Source organism: Dipodomys merriami, unplaced genomic scaffold, assembly GCF_024711535.1.
Source record: "Dipodomys merriami isolate MVZ:Mamm:240054 unplaced genomic scaffold, mDipMer1.0.p SCAF_78, whole genome shotgun sequence".
Classification (NCBI taxonomy): Eukaryota; Metazoa; Chordata; class Mammalia; order Rodentia; family Heteromyidae; genus Dipodomys; species Dipodomys merriami.
In genome coordinates this window covers 2,152,981-2,174,940 of record NW_027206379.1, presented here as the reverse complement: position 1 = coordinate 2,174,940, position 21,960 = coordinate 2,152,981, and the positions used below count along the sequence as shown (strand labels likewise).

At 61.1% G+C, this 21,960-nt stretch overlaps 2 protein-coding genes across 5 annotated transcripts; both read right to left on the bottom strand.

Moving 5' to 3' along the window:
• Positions 1–1,778: 1,778 nt before the first annotated feature.
• On the bottom strand, positions 1,779–7,303 carry Ndufs8 (NADH:ubiquinone oxidoreductase core subunit S8). Of its 2 annotated transcripts, none has more exons than XM_070009830.1 (7): positions 7,214–7,303; positions 6,043–6,100; positions 5,901–5,951; positions 4,411–4,500; positions 4,134–4,306; positions 2,064–2,192; positions 1,779–1,974 (listed from the first exon to the last, which is right to left on the bottom strand). In XM_070009830.1, the coding sequence occupies exons 2-7, from the start codon at positions 6,098–6,100 to the stop codon at positions 1,843–1,845; spliced, it is 633 nt and encodes a 210-aa protein (XP_069865931.1). In that variant the 5' UTR covers positions 7,214–7,303; the 3' UTR covers positions 1,779–1,842. The 2 variants fall into 2 exon arrangements, with proteins under 2 accessions (XP_069865931.1, XP_069865933.1); XM_070009832.1 differs by lacking the exon at positions 7,214–7,303 and adding an exon at positions 6,801–6,990.
• Positions 7,304–8,257: 954 nt separating this feature from the next.
• Aldh3b1 (aldehyde dehydrogenase 3 family member B1) lies at positions 8,258–21,476 on the bottom strand. 3 transcript variants are annotated; one of them, XM_070009828.1, is made up of 10 exons: positions 21,397–21,476; positions 17,343–17,505; positions 14,466–14,576; positions 14,237–14,357; positions 14,048–14,133; positions 13,792–13,873; positions 12,528–12,914; positions 12,018–12,184; positions 9,908–10,007; positions 8,258–8,531 (listed from the first exon to the last, which is right to left on the bottom strand). In XM_070009828.1, the coding sequence occupies exons 2-10, from the start codon at positions 17,502–17,504 to the stop codon at positions 8,341–8,343; spliced, it is 1,407 nt and encodes a 468-aa protein (XP_069865929.1). In that variant the 5' UTR covers position 17,505; positions 21,397–21,476; the 3' UTR covers positions 8,258–8,340. The 3 variants fall into 3 exon arrangements, with proteins under 3 accessions (XP_069865929.1, XP_069865928.1, XP_069865930.1); XM_070009827.1 differs by lacking the exon at positions 21,397–21,476 and adding an exon at positions 20,339–20,417; XM_070009829.1 differs by lacking the exons at positions 8,258–8,531; positions 21,397–21,476 and adding exons at positions 8,551–8,676; positions 20,339–20,417.
• Positions 21,477–21,960: the final 484 nt, after the last annotated feature.

Sequence of the window (21,960 nt, the reverse complement as noted above, 5' to 3'; positions counted from 1 at the left end):
TCTGGGCGCGCAGACCCCGCCTACCTCCCAGCCTCACCAGGGCCTAGTCATTGGGGTGACGGTTCTGACCCTGAGCCATTTAATTCCATTCACAGCTGAGGGGCAGGGGTCCGCTGGGGCCCCCTGTGCTCTGATTCCCCCCTACCGGATGAGCGCCCTCTTCCCTCCTACCTGGAGGGCTCGCTGCCCCATGAGTGATGGGGCCTCAGGCCTAGGCCACTGGGCCTGGACCCCTGGGCACCCCACACCCCCCTCCACTAACGGGGGTCCCTTCCCTGCTCACTTTCCCGCTCTGACCACCTGGGGCAGGGGCTACACAGCAGGCCAGTCTTCTGTCCTTGCAGGGGTGGGGATGGGAGCAGACGCCTCTCTGAAACTTGCTTCCTTGTCAGCGGGTGGTGGGGAGGGCAGTCCCTAGCATCCGGGGCTGCCTGACACTCACCTGCGGTGGTGACCTGGCTCCCTGAGGCTCAGTCCCCATACCAGTGCCTGGAAACTGGCCCTAGTGCCGTCCACGCCCTGCACTGTGAACAGGGGACAGGAGGGCCACAGCCCTCAGCCCTGGCCAGACCACAACCCCACAGAGGAAGCAAAGGCCTCCCAGGGGTGGGATGAGGGCCCGGAGCTGCAGAGCCAGGCCTGGAAACCGTGCCTCAGGAAGGTGAGGGCCGAGTGTTCGTGTATCACAGCTGGAGCAGGAGCGGCGGCGGGCCAGGCCTCCTCCACTGAACTTTGTTAGGGTACGCACTCGTGCCTTGAGTGCCCCACAATGAATACAAATGTTCCAGTATCTGGGTGCTGTGCCTGTGTGAAGGGGGTTCCGGCTGGAAAGACACAGGGGTGCTCATGCTTCTCTGGCCTGGCCTGCACTCTTGGAAGGGGCGCTGTCTCAGCAGCGGCAGGACGCAGCACCCAGCTGAGCTCCCGTGTTCAGGCTGTTCCAGCTCACCTGTGCTCATGGCCACGGGAGCCCCGTCCTTGAGCATTGAGGCCAGAGCGCAGGGCCTGGGCCACCTTCCGCACTGCGAGGTGACAAAGGTCAGCCCCAGTGTCAGCAGGGGATCTGAGGGGGACCCTGGGGAGGGAGCTGCAGTTCTGGCCTTGAAGGTCTCGAGTGACTGTGGAGGGGCATTCCCCATGCTCACTGGCCCACAGAGCACCACCTCCCTTACCAACATGCACCTTGGGAAATTTCTATTTCCTGAAAGGCAGTTTTGGACGTGGTGGGGGCGGGGACTCAGGTCTGCATATAGATTTTGAGACCCAAGGCAGGCCTTGCGCCTGGGCCTGCTTCTTCCTGCAAAGGAAGGACAGTCCTTCCACAGGGCTCAGCACCAAGCTCAAGTGGCCCCAGGGGAACTACACCCCTTTTGCTGGGACTAACAAAGCAGGAAGTCATGCAGCCAAGCAATGGCCTGGTGCAGGACTGTGAAGAGAAAAGGGGATGTGGCCAAGACAGCTCAGAGGCAGCAGGGCCTGGGTCACCTCCTCGTGACTGTCACCCCAGAGCAGGCCACACCCTCAAGGACACCCTGGCCCTTCTGAGTTCCTCGATGTACCTCGGTCCAAGGCCTTGGGAGGCTCCGAGTACCAAGAGTGTTAAGTCACAGGGAGCCCTCAGCGGCTGCACCTAGACCGCCCCCAAGACACCGGGGCGGTGGAAAGGGTGGGGGTAAGGTGACCTTCAGCACTGCCAAACCGGAGAAGACACGGGCAGCTGTGTGGACAGGCAGGCCGTGGCTGGCCCCGGACCCCAGGAGGCACGGCAGGAGGCACAGTGGGGGGTCAGAGCTCTTTATTAGGCGCAGGGCTGCAGCCGAGGCGGGGTGGGTGGCGGGAGCATCACCGGTATAGGTAGTCGGCCTGGATGTTGGCGGCGATCTCAGCCTCCCACTTGTCCCCGTTGTTGAGCAGCTTCTCCTTGTTGTACAGCAGCTCCTCGTGCGTCTCCGTGGAGAACTCAAAGTTGGGGCCCTGCAGGGAGGAGTGCAGGTGGCGTGGGATCGCGCTTCGCCCGGGAGCCGCTGCCCCAGCTGCGTCCCCCCTTCCCAGAGCCCACTCACCTCCACGATGGCGTCCACGGGACAGGCCTCCTGGCAGAAGCCGCAGTAAATGCACTTGGTCATGTCGATGTCATAGCGGGTGGTCCGGCGGCTGCCGTCCGCCCTCGGCTCCGCCTCAATGGTGATGGCCTGGGGAGGGGCCGCGGTCACTGCCGGCCACGTCCTGGCCCTGGGTGGCCCGCAGCGCCAATCCCACCCCAGGGTCTGCATGGATGTTCCCTCCACCTCTGGACCCTCCCAGGGCCAACATAGCCTGTGCCTGCCCCCCACCTGTGCCTGTCCTTTGTTAACGCTCCGTCTCCTGTCCCGAGCCCAGCGCCCACAAGGGAAGGTTGTCCTGCTCTGCTCTCCACAGACCTGATGCCTTAAGGGGGGGGGGTCTCTCCCCGTGCAGGAAGTGCCCAATGACTGGTTAAAAAACCACTGACTTGGGCTGGGAAGGTGGCTCAGTGGTACAGTGTTTGCCTCGCATGCATGAGGCCCTGGGTTCGATCCCTCAGCATCCCATAAGCAGAAAAAGCTGGAAGTGGCACTGTGGCTCAAGTGGTAGAGCATTAGCCTTGAGCTGAGGAGTTGAGGGACAGCGCCCAGGCCCAGAGTTCAGACCCATGACTGACAGAAACAAAACACAAAAAACAAAATCCACTGATTTAGCTCTACTCATCCCCACTTGATGAATGAGAAAACCGAGGCTCAGAGAAGCTGATGAACGCCTGAAGTCACACAGCAAGTGAGGGGCAGAGCCCATTCTCGAAGGCATATCCCTAACTAACAGTTTCTGGCAGCAGCCTAGTGTCAGCCAGAGGAAAGGGAGGCCTGGGGCCCCACAGCAGGAGGACCGCCCATGCCTGGGCCTCACACTCCCCCAAGGATGGCTGCTCAGAACTCCTGGGGACCCCTCGGAGGGCAGCACCATCTTTTTATGTCTATAACAAGGAAGTAATCTCGACCTGTTAAGAGTTGAGTAAAAATGACAGGACTGGGTGTCAGTGGCTCACGCCTGTCATCCTAGCTTCTCAGGAGGCTGAGATCCTAGACCATGGTGTGAAGTCCACCAGGGAAGGAAAGTCTATGAGATTCTTATCTCCAATTAACCAACAATAAGCCAGAAGTAGAGCCGTGGGTCAAGCAATAGAGTGCCAGCCTGGAGTGAAAAAGCTAAGGGACAGCACTCAGGCCCCGAGTTCAAGCCTCAGTAACGGCACACAGGTGAGAAGAGGCGTGAGCTGGGACAGTGCCCGGCGGCCTGGAAGCCAGCGCTGCTGCTGCCGGGCCCTCCACGTGCCCAGGCAGTGGTTACAGGAGAAACGTCAAGACCACAGCCCTCAGCTTGGAAGACCCACAAGCAGCCAGGTTCGGCCAGGAGCCCCAGGAGCCCCAGCACTGAGGAGATGAGCAGGTGGCAAGGCCTGGGCCGGCCAGACTCCTGCTGGGTACAGGCCAGGCCTGAGCCATAACCACATCCATTTCTTTTCTTTTCATTTTTTTTTTGTTTGGTTGGTCATGGGGCTTGAACTCTGGGGCTGGGCGCTGCCCCTCAGCTCTTCAGCTCAAGGCGAGTGCTCTACCATTTGAACCACAGCACCACTTCCAGTGTTCTGGTGGTTAATTGAACATGAGTCTCATGGACTTTCCTCCACAGACCTGGCTTTGAACCTTGATCCTTAGATCTCAACCTCCTGTGCAGCTAGGATTACAGGTGTGAGCCACGGCGCCCAGCACGACATCGATTTCTATGCCATGAGCCCTGACTCTAGGCCATCTGTGCAACTGAAAGCCAGGTTTTTGAGGAGCAGCCGCCAGGCCAGGGAGTGGGGGCTTGCTTACGTGTCCTCTTGGGGTGGAGCCAGGAACAGGTGGGCCACCCACAGGGCTGGGGTGATCGCTAGGGCAGGCCCTGTGCCCCAGGCAGCCGTCACCCGCAGATTTGGTGACTCACAGCCTCTGGCCACCACAGCCTTCTCAGTTCCACTCAGAGTGGGGAGGGAGGCTCAAAGCAGGAGACAGATTTTCCTGTGTCCCCCATCTCCTGGGGGGGAGAGCCAGGGTGGGGGTCGGGGCCCGGCTCACCTGGGCAGGGCAGATGGCCTCGCAGAGTTTGCAGGCGATGCAGCGCTCTTCCCCGGATGGGTACCGCCGCAGTGCGTGCTCCCCGCGGAAACGCGGGCTCAGCGGACCCTTCTCAAATGGGTAGTTGATTGTGGCTGGCTCACGGAACAAGTAGCTCAGGGTCATGCCCAGGCCTGTGAGCAGTGCAGGGCAATGGTCAGGAAACCAGGTGCACGTTATCCCAGCACACGCCTCCTTGCCGGGGAAGCGTCCTGCCACCCTGCTCCCAGGGTCTCACCTCGGATGAGTTCAGTCCACAGCAGGGTGCGAGCTGCCCGGTCAGTCACCGACCGCATGTCCATCGGCTGTTCCTGCACGTTCACATACTCTGCAGGGAGCCCACGGCAGGAGGTTAAAGAATCCAACTTGGAGCCAGGTGCTGGTGACTCACGCTTGTAATCCTAGCTACTCAGGAGGCTGAAGTCTGAGGATCATGGTTCAAAGCCAGCTCAGGTAGGAAAATAACACTCTTATCTCCAATTAACCACTAGAAAACCAGAAGTGGCATACTAGCCTTAAGCAAAAGCACTCAAGGACAGTGACCAGGCCCTGAGTTCAAGCTCCAGGACTGACAAAAAGAAAAAAAAAAAAAAATCAAGTTCGGGGAGGTGAGGCCTGGCCCTCAGGCTGGTGCAATAATAGCCAACCAGGGCTGGGAAGGTGGCTCAGTGGTAGAGCGCTTGCCTTACATGCCTGAGGCCCTGGGTTCGATTCCTCAAAAAAGCTGGAAGTGGCGCTGTGGCTCAAGTGGTAGAGCGCTAGCCTTGAGCTGAAGAGCTGAGGGACAGCGCCCAGACCCAGAGTTAAGGCCCCACGACTGGACCCAAAAAATAAAATTAAAATAATAAAATAAAAATAATAGCCAACCAGAGGCCTAAATGTCCCCTGGTGGAGGCTGAGGACTCAAAGATTTAAAAAGCAGTTGAGCCAGGCAGTGGTGGCTTATGTCTATAATTCTAGCTGCTCAGGAAGCTGAGCTGAGGATTGTGGTTTGAAGCCAGGGCAGAATCCATGAGATTCATCTCCAATCTCCAATGAATCACTAAAAAGCCTGAAGTGGAGTTAGCCTTGAGCACAAAAAAAAACTCAAGGAGAGCACCCAGGCCGTAAATTCAAGCCCCAGGACTGGCACCAAAAAGAAAAAAAACATCTCACAAACATTTCCACATGCACTGGCTTTGAACCTCAGTCCTCAGATCTCAGCCTCCTGAGTGGCTTGATTTACAGTCTTGAGTTACCAGCGCCCCCTCACTGGGGTGAGGGGAGTCAAGAGGGGAAAAACTGGGAGAGAATGAGGGAAGGGGTGACACTGTTCAAAAGAAAATTAAGTAATTAGACTGAGAATGCGGTTTAGTAGTAAAATGCTTGCCTAGCATTCATGAAGCCCTGGGTTGGATTCCTCAGTACCACATACACAGAAAAATCTGGAAGTGGCTCTGTGGCTCAAGTGGTAGAGTGCTAGCCTTGGGGAAAAGAAGCTCAAGGACAGTGCCCAGGCCCTGAGTTCAAGACCCAGGATTGGCAAAAAAAAAAAAGAGAATGAACTCATTATCTGACCTATGTAACTGTAATCCCCCTATTACCTTTACAATAAATTTTTTAAAGAAAGAAACTAAGGCTCAAGGAAGGGACCCTGACAAGGAAAAGGCTAAAACTCAAGTGTCCTCCTTGGTCTCTAGCAGGATAATGGTCGGGAAAGCACAGGCTGAGCACCACCCTGGTACTCACTGTAGGTCGCTGTCACTGGGCTGCTGTGGAGGCTCCGGCCACTGGGTTGTCCTGCAAGGAGAGGGAAGGAGTGAGGCTCTGGGACCTGGAGCTAGTCCCGGGAAACTGGGCTCCCCCATCCCCAGGAAGCTCCAAGTACTACCTGTGCGTGCAGCCTGGGCCAGGGCCCGCAGCAGCGTGGAGGTGGTCAGACAGCGCATCTGGGGGCATAGAAGGGAGAAAGGTGAATCCAGGGGCTGGTGACACACCTACCATCCTGACTCCTCAGGTGACTGAGTTCTAAGGATCTCGCTTCAAAACCAGCAAGGCGGGAAGGTCCGTGAGACTCTTTATCCCTGATTAAGCCCAAAAGGCTGGAAGTAGAGTGGTTCAAGTGGCAGAGTGCCAGCCTGGAGCATAAAAGCTCAGGGACAGTGCCCAGGCCCTGAGTTCAAGCACCAGTACAGGAGAGAAGGGGGGAGGGGGGGAAGCTGAGAGAAACGGAGAAGAGAGGAGAGGAAGAAAGCAAGACAGACAGACAGGCACTCTGGCACTCCAGGGTCATCATGACAACACCCTTTCAGTCTGACCCTGTTTGACTGGGCTGAACCCCAGGGTCTCACCTCCTAGGAAGCCTGTGAAATCCATCCTAGAGCTCGCGCCTTCCATGGGCCCACCCCCTCCCCCAGTCATCTTCCCAGCACCGAGGGAGAAGCGTGCTAGGCTCCATTCACTGTCACCCTGTCATGTGACTGGCCCAACGTCACACTTTGGACTTTGGGACTAGGAGGGGTGGGAACCCCATACTCCCAGGCTGGACACGCTGGAAGAGAGAAATAATCCTCAGTTTCCCTTCCCTACTTCAAGGCCCTCCAGGACGGTCCCCAGCCCTCAGGATGACCTTGGGCAGGGTGATGTCACCTGCAAAGTCGGAGGGCTCGCGAGCGCGGGGGGAAATGGCACACGCCAGCCAGGCGGCTCGGAGCCTGGCGCTCAGCCAGCGCGCCCAGGCCACCTGTGGCCAGTGACCTCGAGCCGACCCACTTTGGACCGCAGATTCGAGTTCCAGGCTCCCAACCCACCACCTTCGGCGACCTTCCCCGCGACCTCTGACCCCGCGGGCGCAGGGGCGTCGGAGCCGGCCGCGCACGCGCCCTGCGGGTGCCGGCTTCCCGCTCGGCCGCTAAAGCGCAGAAGGACACGGAGGCCGCGGGCCGTGAGCAGGCCGAGATGGAACCTGGGCGCAGGGTTCGGGGGCCAGTGGGGACACCAGATTCGTCCTCGACGCCGCGCGGCCCAGGCCCAATCTTCAGCGAAGTGCCCCGAACACCCACCTTGAGGTGCTGCGGCTCCTTCCCTCCAGGAGCAGGCAGGTCAGCCGGGAGGCGGACCTTAGCTGTAGGACACTGCCATTGGGCTGGTGGCTTCGCCTTTTCCGTGGCGACCCTCCATGATTGGTCCGCTGTGCTCCTGGAGGAGGCGGGAGCTACACATATCTTTCGTCTGATTGGCTGTTGGGGCAGTAGGGCATGAAGTTTTGTCGGGCGCCGCCATGTTGCTTCGGAAAAGCCAATAGGCGAGGAGCTCCGCATCGCAGGAGGCGGGACATCCGGGGCGTGGCTTAAGTGGCTCCGGTGGGCGGGGAGCAGCCGGTCCAGAGTTGTGGTTCAGTTTGTGTGGTGACGGCGGCAACTGTGAGCGGTTCCGAGAGCGCCGACTCCTCGCGGAAACACCTCACCCTTGCGGCAGCTGCTGGTCCTCACCGGCGACGCCCAGTGTGTGGGAACCACTATTATACCTCCATTTGGCACCTGTGGCTGCCCCTGGTTCTTCCCGCAGACCGCCTGTTTCCGGGCGTGGTGGTCCGGGAGGGCTTCCTGGAGGAGGCGGTGTCTAAGCTGCCTGAGGGGTCGGGCAGCGTCCTAGAAAAGGACCAGCTGAGTCCGGGACTGTTGGGGGTCCGGAACGTGTGGCCCACGGGGAGCCACGAGAGGTCCCGGGCCGGAGGGGCGGGGGGAGACGAGGTGGGGGAAGTGGGGGGGGTGTGTCAGTGCTCAAAGACGGGCTTCGGGGAGAGGGGTGCGAGAGCCCCGATGTTGTTGATCCCAGAGGCTGAGCTGGCCCCAGGGGCAGGAGTGCTCCCCGCCCCGCGCTGGGCCGTGCTGCTGGCATCCCCTCTGCACCCCAGGAGAGAAGACAGGGCATTGTGGCGCGGGTCAGCAGCCCCCTAGTTTTATTTCTAACAGTCTTAGGAAAGACAGGCACGGCGGGTCCCCGAGGATCGGCTGTGGGCCGAGGGCTCCCGCTGCACCCTCCCCGGGAAGCGCTGCCTGAGTGAGACCACCGCCCCCGGGCGTCAAGGGGCGGGGCGGGGCGGCGCGGGGCGGGGCGGGCGTCCTTGTGCTCTGACCCCCTGACCCGCAGGCCCCCGGAGCGTCCCGGCTTAGGGAGGGCGTGGGGCTCAGAGCAGCGTGCAGCTGCAGCGGCGCTCCTCCATGGCCAGCAGCAGCAGCCGCAGCTTGCCGGGCGTGTAGGGCGGGTAGCGGATGTGGTTGACCTTCTCCAGGCCGGGGCTGCGCAGCAGGCAGGCGCGCTGGTGGGAGAAGGTGTCGAAGGAGAACTTGCCGTGGTACCTGCCCATCCCGCTGTGGCCTGCGCAGACACAGAGCGGGGTCAGCGACCAAGAGGATGTCAGCGAGACCTGAGCGCTGAGCCTCAGTTTCTCCATTTGTCCAGTAGACCAGTCATAAGGCATTGTGGGACGAAGGCTGAGCGCTCAGTAGCTGATGACAGCAGGCTGGGGATGGATAGACACACAGAGGTCCAGGTCATGGATTCTGGAACTGTCCTGAACAGTCCTTTGGACAGGTGTCCTGTGCTTGACCCCCTAGGGTAGGGTTCAGGCTGGGGGTGCGGGGGCAGGGGAAGGGACAAGTGTCAGCCAGTGTTCAGACACAGCACTGTGCTGCCGTCATGAGCTCTGGGTGTTGGGGGAGGGAAGCAAGCCAGGGAAGTCGGGGCCCCCAGGCTGCCTGGAGCCAGGGGCAGATGTGAGCTTCCTGGACTGGGGGGGGGCAGGGGGACTCAGTGCCTTGGAGGGGGTGGCATGTGGCTGCGGGGAGCAGATGGAGAAGGCATGAGGGGGTCCCTTAGCTAGAGCAGCACGGACTAGCCCCCACGCCCCGGGAATCGGGCCTGCCGCTCCTCCTGCGGCCATGGGACAGGCGGGTCTGACAGTGACCCAGGCAAGAGCCAAACTCAGGGAGGCTGGACACCGCACCCCCATCCCAGCCAGGCCAGCAGTGCCCGGCCTCAGCCTCTGCCCAGCGTACACTGCTGTGCGCCGCTGCCCTCCAGGGATGTCCTGCTGGCATGTAATCTGTTGAGGTTTTTTTTTTCCCCTCCCAGTCCTGGGGCTTGAACTCAGGGCCTGGGCGCTGTCTCTGAGCCTCTCTGTGCTCAAGGCTAGTGCTCTACCACTTGAGCCGAGTGCCACTTCCAGCTTTTTCTGTGTATGTGGTGCTGAGGAATGGAACCCAGGGCTTCATGCCTGCTAGGCAAGCGCTCTACCACTGAGCCACCTTCCCAGGCCAGTTGCTGAGTTTGACAGGTAAAAGGCTGGTGTGTCACCTGCTGTGGTCCTGTCCTGTCACTGGGGAAAGGGGCTCAAAGAAGGGCAGGGGCTGCGCTGGGGCACGGGGGGGGGTGTGGGAGGGGGCTGGTCAGCTCACACCAGGGAGCAGAGGACATGCACTGCGGTGGATGGTCAGGCCAAGGCCATGCTGGCGCTGTTAGGAGAAGGGCAAGGGGCGCAGCAGACCGCGGGCCACACTTGTGCTCCTAAAATACCTACAGAATTGGGTCTGCAGGTAAGTGCAGACAGGTCTGGAAGGTTCTGTGTGATGGGAGCAGGGATAGGATGGAGGGCCGGGGTAGGACCAGCTCCCGGCCTGCCCCTGTGCTGAGATCAGACTGGCATTCTCCGTGCACTGGAGGGGTGCCAAGGAGGCCAGGGCCGGGGCACCTACCCACACCTCCGAACGGCAGGCTGGCCAGGGTCATGTGCATGAAGCCGTCGTTCCCGCAGAAGCCCCCGCTGCTGGTCCTCGCCAGCACCTGCCTCACCACCTGGGAGAGAGCGGAGGGGGCGGGTAGACAGGGAGGGCCTGGGAGCGGGAGTCCGATGGCTCACAAGCAGGGACTCGGCCTCACGCATCCCCGTTGAGGCCCTTGCCCTTCTGTCTGCGGGGCTGCTGGAGGGACGGACGGATCTGCTTTGCCTGGTGACCGAGGTGAGGCAGCAGAAGCTGGCTTGGTGGCAGGCAGAGGGGCTCCCACCAGGAGTTCAGCTATCTTTTTTTTTTTTTTTTTTGGTCGGTCATGGGGCTTGAACTCTGGGCCTGGGCGCTGTCCCCAGCTCTTCAGCTCAAGGGGAGCGTGCTACCTTTTGAGCCACAGCGCCACTTTCGGTTTTCTGGAGGTTAACTGGAGATGAGTCTCCTGGAGCTGGGCGCCGGTGGCTCATGCCTGTCATCCTAGCTACTGAGGAGGCTGAGATCTGAGGATCACTGTTCAAAGCCAGCCTGGGCAGAAAAGTTTGTGAGATTCTTAACTCCAATAAACCATTAGAAAACCTGAAGTGGCACTGTGGCTCAAGCGGTAGAGCGCTCACCTTGAGCTGAAGATCGCAGGGAGTTCAAGCCCAACAACCAACAACAACAACAACAAAAGAGTCTCCTGGATTTTCCTTGCCCAGGCTGGCTTTGAACTGAGATCCTCAGATCTCAGCCTCCTGAGTAGCTAGGATTACCAGCGTCTGGCTCAGCTATCATTTTGTTGCCTAGCAACCAGCATGGACACCAGCCATACTGGAGGGTGGGCAGAGAGAGCACCAAAGTTGTGCCAAGCAGGATGGATAAGATGCACTCTGTGTCCCAGGACCAGGGAGAGTCCCCTCAGCCACTGCCGGGAAACAGCACAGGATTTCTAGAGGCAGAAGATTCTGGTAAGTGGCTCCATGGAGGGAGGGCTGGTCCTAGACTTGTGGGGAAGGTTGAGCAGAGCCTCAAGCTCCTGGTTTAACCAGAGAGGATGTGGTCACAGGCCCCGCAGCCTGGGACACAGCACGTGGCCCATAGATCATATCCATTCCATGTGACCTCAATAAATGATTCTCACTGGGCTCAGGCAGCTCATGCCTGTAATCCTAGCTATTCCGGAGGCTGAGATGTGAGGACCGCAGTTAAAAGTCAGCGCCTCCCCCCTTCCCCCCCCCCAGGAAATTCTGTGAAACTCTTATCTCCAATTAACCATTGAAAAAACCAGAGTAGAATAATGGCTCAAGTGGTAGAGTGCTAGCCTTGAGCAAAAAAGTTAAAAGACAGCACCCAGGCCTTCAGTTCAGGCCTAGTATTAGTACAACAAAAATACTGAGGCCTGAAGGTATGATTCAAATCATGGACATCCTGCCTAGCAAGTGCAGGTCCCTGAGTTCAAATCCCAGTAGTACTAAAATAAAGATAAAAATAAACCATTAGCCAAGCACTGGTAGCTCACACCTGTAATCCCAGCTATTCAGGAATCTGAGATCTGAAGATCAAAGTTCAAAGCCAGCCCAGGTGGGAAAGTCCATGAGATTATTATCTCCTAACGACCAAAAAGCCAGAAGTGGGGCTGTGGCTCCAAGCGGTAGAGTACTAGCCTTGAGCAAAAATGTTCAATGACAGCGCCCAGGCCCTGAGTTCAAGTCCTAGGACCAGCATGAAATAAGTCACTGCTCAGACAGAATCTTAGGCGGGCAGGGGGCCTGGTGGAGACTGCTGGTGATTCTCAGTGTGTCCTCTAGGGACACCACTGCTCACCTCGACTCCCAGACCGACCCTTGGGCCTGAGTGGGAACCGGGACCCAGCGCTTTATTCTGGGATCTGCCAGCCCCACGGTGTGACTTGAGAGCCAGGCACCAGGAGGGGACACAGTGGAAGAACGCGGAGAAGACCCCGGGGAGCTGTCCATCAGGTGGGAGGGAGGGCAGGGACCTGCAGTCCTGGGAGTGACCAGAGCCCTGTGTCCTCTGCTGCCCCCCTCAGGCCGCGCGCTGACAGTGCACCAGCCCCGCCCGCCCCGCCCCGCAGGCGCACCTGGCTGCTGTTGGAGAAGGCATACAGGGCCAGAGGCTTCTCCCGCTGGTTGATGAAGTCGATGGCCTCGTCCAGGCTCCTCACGGTCACCAAGGGCAGGATGGGCCCGAAGATTTCCTCCTGCATCACGGGCTCCGTCTCCTGCACGTCCACCAGCACCGTGGGCGCTGTGGAAACGGGCGGCTCAGCCTCCAGGCTGTGGGCGCTGTGCCCCGGGCAGGGCGTCCGCGCCAGGGAGGAGCAGCCTGACCCCCCGACCCCAGGCTGCCAGCTGGGGTCCCGGCCTCAGGGGGCAGCACCAGGTGGCTCAGGGTTTTGAGCCACAGTCTGGGCGCCTGGAGCTGGGGTCGGAGCCCAGCGGGCCGGAGCTGTGGCTCAGAAGCACAGGGTCTGGGGCGCGGGTGTTCCCGACTGGGGCGCGGCACCGAGGCCCACACTGGGGTCAGCCGGGGCCCTTGTGTGAAGGGGCCCCGCGGGGGGGGGGGCGCCTGGCCGGGAGCCGGGCCTCACCGATGTAGCGATCGCTCTCGTCGCTCTGGCCTCCGATGGCCACGCGGCCACAGCGCAGCAGCCCCTGCAGCCGCAGGAAGTGTTTCTGGTTGATGATGCGGCCCAGGTTGGGGGAGCTCTTGGGGTCGTCGCCATAGAAACGGGTGATGGCGCTCTGCAGGGCGGGCAGCAGCCGCTCCCGCGTCTCGGGGCTGCACAGGACGTAGTCGGGGGCCACGCAGGTCTGGCCGCTGTTGAAGTAGCGGAACCAGGCCACGCGGTTGGCCACGGTCTGGGGGTCACAGTCGTCGTCCACATAGCAGGGGTTCTTGCCCCCCAGCTCCAGGGTGATGGGCGTCAGGTGCTTGGCGGCTGCGGCCATGACGATCTGCCCTACGCGAGGGCTCCCTGCGGACGTGGAAGGGAACCATGTCCCCTCAGTCACACTGACCTGGTGGTGGCTGCTCCTCCCTTGAGGGTCAGCCACAGCTGGGCCTCACGGGGCTTTTACCACTCTGCCGCCTTCTAGGCAAGACTCCCCGATGAGCCCCACAGGTACGGGGCTCTAGAAGGCAGGTGAGCTCTGCGCACCCCGCAGTCCCCTTGCTCCCCGTGACGCAGCCCATGGGCCACTCCAGGATTTTTCTTTTTTCCTTTTTCTGTCAGTCATGGGTTGTGAACTCTGGGCCTGGGCGCTGTCCCTCAGCTCTCCCGCGGGGCTCCTGCTCTCCCCCCCGCCCCCGTGGACTGCAGGAGCTGTGCCTGTCCCCTCAGCCCGGGAGACCCTTTGTGTTTCCTGCTCCCCAGGTTGGGCAGGCTCAGTTCCCGGCCCCCACCGCTGTTCCCCCCAGGGAAAGGGTCTGGTGAGACGTGCAGGCCCCCTAGAAGTGCTGACTCCTGACTCCTGGGTTTTTCACTCAGTTCCAGAAACATCATCCTGGACTTCATTGGAAGCCAGGTGGCGCCAGGGAGCTCCATACACTGCGTACAGGCTGTGGGGTGAAGGCAGGTGACCTCTGGAGCCGGGGCCTGCAAGGGGCGGGGTCACGCGGGGCCTGACACTGCGGGAGCTGAGCAGGAGCCCGTGGTTGGGGGTGAGCCGGGTCCTGAGGGATCCTGGCACCCCGGGCTTCTCAGCTGGAGAGGGAGGCAGAGATGACCCCAGGGCCGCCGACGGCTTGCCCGGGCTGGGTTTTCCTGGACTGGCCACTTGCCTTGGTCCCTCCTAGACTCCCCGAGCTGAGCCCCCCCCCCCAGCGTGCCTCCCTGGGAGCCCCGGCCTCACCTGTGAAGAAGATGTAGTCAAACCTGTGCTCCAGCAGCTGCTCCGTCTCCGAGGGGCCCCCGAGCACCACGGCAAAGCAGCTCTGCGGGGGGGGTCACGGCCGAGGCTGCCTCCCATCCAGCTCTCCAGTCCCTCCATCCGGGGCCCAGGCTGTGTGCGGGGGGGGCGCCCCTCTTGAGCCCACTCCTCCCCCCAGCCCACCCAGATGAGGGGGGAAACTGAGGCCATGGACTTGGCCCCTGCCTGTCCTGCTCACCGGGTCCAGGTAGCGGGGCAGCTCCTCAGCTAGAACCTTCTCCGTGCTCCTGCTGAGTTCCGAGGGCTTCAGCACCACACAGTTCCCTGCGGGGAGTGTGGGGAGCGCGCTGGGCCGGGGCGGCCAATGGCTGGTCCCCCTCCCCCATCTATGGGTGAGCTATGGGAATGGAATGGGTGGGGTGCTCACCGGCCGCGAGGGCCCCCACCAGGGGCACCAGCGTGAGGTTCACGGGGTAGTTCCACGGGGCCACAATGAGCACCAGCCCGAAGGGTTCCTTCCGGATGAAGGCGGAGTCCAGCTGTGTGGCCTGGAATGGGGAGCCTGGGTGAGTGGCTTGGGGGTCTGGGGGGGCCATAAGGTGGGAGCAAGCAGCCCCCTCCAACCCTCCTGTCCACCCCCGGGCACGGACGCTCACCAGGTTCCTGGACACATGTTCATCTTTCATCCAGGCCCGCAAGTTCCTGAGGGCCAAGTCCACCTCGCCCTGGCTGATGACAATCTCAGACACCAGAGACTCAAAGGCTGACTGCAGGGAGGGACAGGGGTCATGCTGGCCCAGCCCCATCCCTGCAGGGCCTGCACCTCCCATGCATGCATGTGTGCATGCACTCCCACTGCAGAGGTTCTTGCATGTGTGCATGCATGCATTCCCTCCCACCGCAGAGGTTCTTGCATGCATGCATGCACTCCCACTGCAGAGGTTCTTGCATGCATGCATGCATGCACCCCCACTGCAGAGGTTCTTGCGTGCGTGCGTGCATGCACCCCCACTGCAGAGGTTCTTGCATGCATGCATTCCCTCCCACTGCAGAGGTTCTTGCATGCGTGCATGCATGCACCCCACTGCAGAGGTTCTTGCATGCGTGCATGCATGCACTCCCACTGCAGAGGTTCTTGCATGGGTGCATGCATGCACTCCCACTGCAGAGGTTCTTGCATGCATGCATGCATGCACCCCCACTGCAGAGGTGTTCTTGCACCTGCACTATAGCAGGAGCTTGCCGGGCAGGCCCACAGCCACTCCCGCCACAGCCTCAGCTTAGCTATTTTTGAGACCTTACTTTTTGCCAGGGCAGGCCTGGATCAAGGCTGCCATCCTCCCTTCTCTCGTGGGGGGCTGAGGGGCAGCTGTGTGGCGCCCCAGCACCAGCTATTGGTAGACACAGGGACTCACAACTTCTCTTTTTTTTTTGCCCTGACTTTGAACCTCACTTCTCCTGATCTCTGCCTCCTGGGTAGCTGGTATTACAGGCATGAGCCACCGTGCCCAGCTAGGCCATGGCTGGTTCTATGAGAAAAGTGGAAGAGGGCAGGGGCAGACAGAGAATGAGAACACAGGTCACAGATGTGCACCAGTGTACCTGCAGGTACACTTTTGGTCTGTGGGCAAGGTGTTGGTGCAAGTCTCTGGGATAGGACGGCTTTATTCATTCATAGACAAGGTCCCACTTTGAGGCCCAGGCTGGCCTCAAACATGTGATCTTCCTGCCTCCACATCCTGAGTGCTAGGATTACAAGAGCACCATCACACCTGGCCACATGATCTGACAATTGAGCTGTGACCTGAGGAAGGGGCAGGAAGGAGCCTGGGACATCTGGAACATGTCTGGAATATTCTGGGCAAAGATCCTGGCAGGCACCAAAGCTCAATGGCTGGCGATGGCTTGCTCTGCACCGTCAGGGGCGTGGCTGGGCAGTGGGGGCCTGCAGGCAGAGCCACAGGACCTGACTCGGGTTCTCACGAGGCAGGGTGTCCGGCTGTGTGCGCGTCTGTCCGCAGGGGACACAAGACACAGACTTTCCTGGACAAATGATGGCAGTTCCCAGGGGCCCCTGTCAGGTGCCCGAGGCAAGAGTGAGAAGGAGACAGAGTCGATGGGGACCTGGCATCGATCTCTGCCAGCCATGTGCTCCGCCTCTACCTCCAGGAGAGAACTAGGCGGCCGGAGGCCAAGCCCGGGAACACCAGCCCCAATGTCTCCCTGCCTGAGTCACAACCACGTTGATCCAAGTGCTCCTGGGTTAGAGTCGAGATTAAAGGCCAAGGGAAGCCGGGAGGGTTCAAAGGTCAAGGCCCGCGCTGAGTCTGGGGGTGGAGGGGCTGTGAGCTTGGAGACCCACAGACATCCCGCCAGCCAGTGCCCCCTGGTGGCTGGGCCTGGCCCAACATGCCCTACAGCCCCCTCTGTGCCCGGAAGGGCTGGCCTGCCCCAACCCTGGGCAACTTCGCGGGGGTCAGCCGAGGCCTGGGCCTAGCAGAGATGTGCTTTGGGGAGGACGGGGCACTTTAAGTCAGCCCTTCCTGGCTGGGCTTGTCCTGCCTGAGCCGACTGGGGGCGCTGGGCGATGGCTGCAGGAAGGGGATTAAGCAAGGGTGCAGGAGTGCCGGGAGGATGGGGACCGCAGGTTGGCCAAGATCAGAGTGAGGCACAGATTGAATTTTCTGGGCCACTGCTCCCTTTGTAAGGATGGGAAGGCAGAAGTGAAATATGAGCTGAGAAGGGAAACAGGGACTCCGGGGAGGCTGGGCTGGGCTGGGGACAGGTGGAGGGGACAGTGCCCCCAGGGCTCCCAGGAGAACAGGGGCTGAAGGAGGGGACATTTTACTCAGAGAAGAGGAGCCAGCAGGACAACCCGTTGGATGGCTGTCCTGGAACAGAGCAGCCTTGCTGGTGATGGGCTCGGGGTCTGGCCTACAGGGAACTGTGTGCTGCTTGTCTTTTTTGGGGGGTGGAGTGGGGCTTGCATGGCTGTTGCTGGAACTGGGACTGAGCTCCAGGCTGATGCCCACTGTACGCAGGGGGAGCCCAAGGCCTCCAGGGCCAACGAGAGGCTGCCTGGTGTGGCCCACCTCCCTGGGCCTCAGCTTCTAGATCTGTTTTCCACAGCCACACTGGGCTCCTCAAACACATATGTATGAAGTTCCCTCTGCCACAGGGCCTTTGCACATGCTATGCCCTGTAGATCTTTCCTTCTCCCCCTTCCTGTTCCTAACATCCCTTTCTCAAACTCTTTCTGACCCCCAGCTTCCCCTCACTTCACACTGGAAGTGTTTCCATGACCTTGTTACCAGCCAGTATTCTGTGTATATGCTGCACTGTGGTCCTATCTCCCCCAGACCAGCTCTGTAGAGGCTGGGCTTAGCTTTGCTTGGCATCCCTGGAGTCTAGAGGTTGGGTGATGGCAGAAGGGAATAGGTTGGTGGGGCACGGTGGGTTCTGTTCGAGGAAGGAGCTCCCCTCCTGCCTCACCCCTGCTGCCCCCTCCCTATGCCCCCTCCCCGCATCCACACCTTGTTCAGGTCCTGGGCCAGCGCCTCCTGCAGCTGCTGCTTGTGGTCCTGCAGGAAGCGGCCCAGGCCCCGCAGCTGCGCAGCCCGGAACTCGGCCGGCCGTGTGCGGCCTGCGCGGAAGGCCTCCCGCAGCCGCCGCAGCGTGTCCTCCAGCGGCTCCATCCTGCCAGACAGGACAGCGTGACTTGGCTGGGCAGGGCGGCCCCGACACCCAACCACACAGGGCCGGGCCCCGCTTCCCCGCCCCCTGCCCTGGGGAGGGGGGCATGGCCAGGCCCAGCCCAAAGCCACAGGTTCAGGGCCGCCGGGACCCAGGTGACCCGGGCAGAGGGCAGGAGGCAAAGGAGGACATAGCCCTAGCACCTTTGGAGTGCCCTCTGCGAGGCTCTGGACTCTGCTTTTAGCAGTGTGAGACATGCCTCAGTTTCCTCATTTGTAACAGGAGAGAAAGTGACACAAAGCCCACAGGCCACCAGGACATGCAATAAAGATCAGCCATGCTTAAGGGGGTCACAGATATCACCGCCCCCTCAATCAGGCTCCGTGTGTGTGTGTGTGTGCGTGCGTGCGTGCGTGCGTGCACACATACATGCGTACATGTGCTCATGGGCTCAGGCCTGAGCACTGTCCTTGAGCTTTTTGGCTCAAGGCTGGTGCTCTACTCCTGGAGTTCACTAGCCTTTGGCTGATCATTAGAGATGAGAGGAGGGTCGTTCTTGCCTGAGCTGGCTTTGAACCACGTCCCTCAGATCTCAGCCTCCTGTGCAGCTGGGATTACAGGCTTGAGGCACAAGTGCTGGCACGCGGCTGGTGCTTTCCCACCCCATGTTGCCGCAGACTCCCGCTGGTCCAGGTAGAGGGGGAGCCGCAGCCCTGCCTGCCCCTCATTGGAGGTTTCGCAGAGCCCACAAAAATGTGAAGAGCTCAGGGCAAACGGCAGCTTGTGGACAGGGAGCTCTCCCGGGTGGGGTCTGGAACATTCCAGCAGCTGCTCCTAGCAACGGGACTGCCCCCTGCCCCCTCCCCCATGGCTGGCTGTAGACAGGCCCTGGGGAGTCTCCAGCAGGGGGGTGGGGGCCGCCTGCGACCTCACAAGAGAACTGGCGAGCCATCCAGGACCCAGAGAACCGGGGTTCCCACGCACGCCAGGCCTCGGGCAGGGCCCCAAGCCCGCCTTCGCTGGGTGCAGCCCCATCAGCCTCCCGGGCAGAGGGACAGCCGAGGCTCTTCCTGCAGGGAAGGGACACTCGTGGGCTGCAAACCAGAGCCTGGTGGGCACTGCCCTGTCCACCAAGGGCAAGAGCGTACCCAGTGAGGGCAACTGGGTCCAGTTCCATTCGCAGGAATTTCCCTGCTAGGTGGTCCCACCCCTGTAGACCGCCTTGCCTCATTGGTTGAGGGGGGGGCTGGCAGGCCCAGGGAGGTCTGTGGGGGTGGGGCAGGGCAGGACCCGCCCCCACCCAAGACCATGGGTTTGGAGAGTCCTCGAAAAAACAATAATTAGCCAGGCACCAGTGGCTCACGCCTGTAATCCTGGCTACTCAGGAGGCTGAGATCTGAGGATCACAGTTCAAAGCCAGCCCAGGCAGTAAAGTCTGTGAGACTCTCATCTCCAATGAACCACCAGAAAATTGGAAGAGGCGCTGTGGCTGAAGTGGTAGAGTGCTTGCCTTGAGCTGAAGAGCTGAGGGACAGCGCCCAGGCCCACAACCAATCAAAAAAGAAAGAAAAAAAGAAGGAAAACAGGAACACAGGCCTTGAGTTCAAGCCCCAGTAATCTCAATCTCTCTCCCTCTCCCTCTCTTTCCTCCCCCCCCTCACACACACACACACACACACACACACACACACACACACACACACACACATCAGACGCTGACTAAGGTACTGTGCTTGCTGTGGTAGCCCACAGGTGCTGGTGCAGGGTGGCAGAGGGTCTTAAAGCCTAGCGGGGAGGGAGGGGAAGCAGTCAGAGCTGTGTTCCAGGCTCTGGGGGTTCAGGGTTGGGGAGCCCTGACCCCCTGCCCTGTAGCAGGTGCAACTGATTGCTTCCCCTTGCTCAGACCTAAGTTTGTTGCATGGTCTGGGGGTCTGGTGGCCTGGGTCCACATCTCAGCAGCTGCATGTGCTGTGCTAGCCAGCGGTCACGGGGCAGGTTACGGGCCCCTGTGGCTCTCTTTTCCCAGCTGTGCAATGGGACAGAGCCTGTGGTCGTCGGTGGGGCGGGTTTGACATGGAGCTTGGGGGAGCACGTGCGGGTCATGCCCGTGGGATTTGATCCCGTGTGGGCCGTGGCTGACAGAGAAGAGTGGAAGCTTGCTCAACGTGCCCAGGAGCCACCCCCACCCTCACCCCCACCCTCACCCCCACCCCGGCCTCAGGAAGCAGTCAGGGATGCTGGAGGTTGGGGTCCTGGGCTGCCCTCAAAGGCTGGCAGGCCCAGGGCTTTCCATTCCCATCTGACGGCAGGTGGGAGGAGCCTGGATTCCATGAGGCCGGCCCGAGCTGCGGGCAGCCGCCCCTCCCGTCCCGGCACCCCAGCCCCTCCCACACACAGGCAGCCTGCCAGCGGCCCCTCCTCCCCCGCCTACAAAGTCCGTTGCTCGCGTCCCCACCAGCCTGGTCTCCCTGGCAGCACTGGGGACACAGTTGTTGCCTGAATGAGAAGTTGGCCCTCTTGGGGGGCTCACAGGGAGCCCCTTTCTTCCAGGCCCCCTCACAGGATGTCCAGAGCCCCAGAACTGGCAGCTCAGGTCTGACAGACAGAGCACCTGCACCAGACAGACAGACAGACAGAACAGCTGTGCCTGCCAGACAGATGTCAGGCAGAGCACTTGAGCCTGATAGAACACATGGGCCTGACAGAGCTCCCGGACATCCTCTCCCCGACCCCCCCCCCAACTTCTCCTTTCTCCCAGCAAGACCAGGCCAGCGCCAGGGTGCCAGGGTGGCCGCACCCAGAGTGGCTCACCGCGATCCCCACCCTGGCAGCTCACCGCGGCCCGGCCTCCCCTGAGGCCCCTGGCAGTCGCTGTCCCTCCTGCGCGTCCTCACTCGGTCCCGGCGCTGCGCTTATGAAATGTCCAACAACACCAGCCCTGGGGCGGGGCCGCCCTGGCCCCGTGCCTGACCTCGGCGCTGGGCCATTGGCAGCAGAAAGCCACCCCCTCCTTCAGGGCCTTTAGATTGCTTCCGCAGAGGAGAAGCCAGGGCCCAGAGAGGACCCACGCCAGTCCAGGGCCACACAGCGGGTGTATGAGGGGCTCAGCCCTAGGAGAAGGGAGCCCAGGGCAGTGGGGTGGGGCCTGGTGGCCTTGACTAGCAAGAAAGGCCCTGCCTCCCCCCCTTCCTCTACCCGAAGCCTCAGTTTCCCTATCTGCACAATGAAGAGAGTCCAAGCTGCATACTAGTGGCTCTCGCCTGTAATCCTAGCCACTCAGGAGGCTAGGATCTAAAGACCATAGTTCAAAGCCAGACAGGAAAGTCCGTGAGACTCTTACTTCCAATTAACTACCAAAAAGCTGCAAGTAGAGGCATGACTCAAGTGGTAGAGGGCCAGCCTTGAGCAAAAAAAGTTCCAGGCCAGCACCCAGGCCCTGAGAACACGCCCAGGACTGACACATAAAATAAAACAAAAACAAGAGTCGAGAAATCCCAGCGCAGGACGGCTCCGGTGTGTCCCCATCCACAGACCCGCGGACGCCCCTGCAGCTCCCAGGGACCGGCCCGCTCCCCGCCCTGCAAGACAGCTGTCACTGCGCTGTGTGTCACCGTGGTGATCCCTGGGGTTCTGCTGTGCCGGGTGCCGGGGGGCCTGTCTCCCCCGTCCCCCGCCCCACCAGGGCACCTCGGGGAGCCTGGCACAAACGACGATCCTGCAGACAGCAGGTGGGTTGGTTCAGGTGTGTGGGAGACACCCTTTGTGGCCTGGGCCACTGCCGCAGCCTCCCTCTGCGCGTGCCCCGGGCCTGCCTGGAGCCTCCTCCCCAGGGCCTCCGGGCCGGCCTTGCACCTGGGAGATGCTAGTCACAGCCCCACCCCGTCCTCTGCCTACCTGGGGAGGCAGGGGAGGTCGTCCGGCCCCACGCCCTTGCTAGCAGCCCGGTGGTTTGAGCTGCCTGGGTAAGGGGTGGAGGTCGGGGTCACGGAAGCCCCGTCCTCTGCTTAAGATGCAGCCCCCATCCGCCTGCGGTCACGTGGCTCAGCATGTGACAGCCCTGTGCCGCTGCTCTCTGGAGCCGAGCCAGGCAGAAGCTCTGGCAGAGCCCCGTGCCAGGCGGGGCTAGGCTGGGGCTGAGCCTACAGCTGTCAGTCAGTAATGAGGCCCAGAGAGAGGCAGCCACCGATCCAAGGCCACACAGCAAATCAAGGGCCCACTGGAGGAAGCATGGTGGGCGGGAGGGGCATTGGAGGATTTTGAGGGTGCCCTCCCTGGACGGAGGGCCTTCGGGGGAACCCCTGTCTTCAGGGGCTGAATTTGGCACATATCCAAGAATGGCCTGGGTGGAGTCCCCCAAGAAAGCCTGCCTGTGCCAGGCAACAAAGCTCCTCCAGAGTGGGGGCGGGGAAGACACACTGGACACTGAACCTTTGGGGGACAGTGCGGGCTGGCCACACC

Coding starts and splice junctions, on each gene's coding strand:
- Ndufs8 (XM_070009830.1), bottom strand. CDS start 6,100: ATGCGCTGTCTGACCACCTCCACGCTGCTGCGGGCCCTGGCCCAGGCT. Junction 4,307..4,410: donor GTGGACTGAACTCATCCGAG/GTGAGACCCTGG, acceptor CACTGCTCACAG/GCCTGGGCATGACCCTGAGC. Junction 1,975..2,063: donor CCGTGGACGCCATCGTGGAG/GTGAGTGGGCTC, acceptor TCCTCCCTGCAG/GGCCCCAACTTTGAGTTCTC.
- Aldh3b1 (XM_070009828.1), bottom strand. CDS start 17,504: ATGGAGCCGCTGGAGGACACGCTGCGGCGGCTGCGGGAGGCCTTCCGC. Junction 14,577..17,342: donor TGGCCCAGGACCTGAACAAG/GTGTGGATGCGG, acceptor CCCTCCCTGCAG/TCAGCCTTTGAGTCTCTGGT. Junction 12,915..13,791: donor TGACTACATCTTCTTCACAG/GTGAGGCCGGGG, acceptor CCACGTCCGCAG/GGAGCCCTCGCGTAGGGCAG.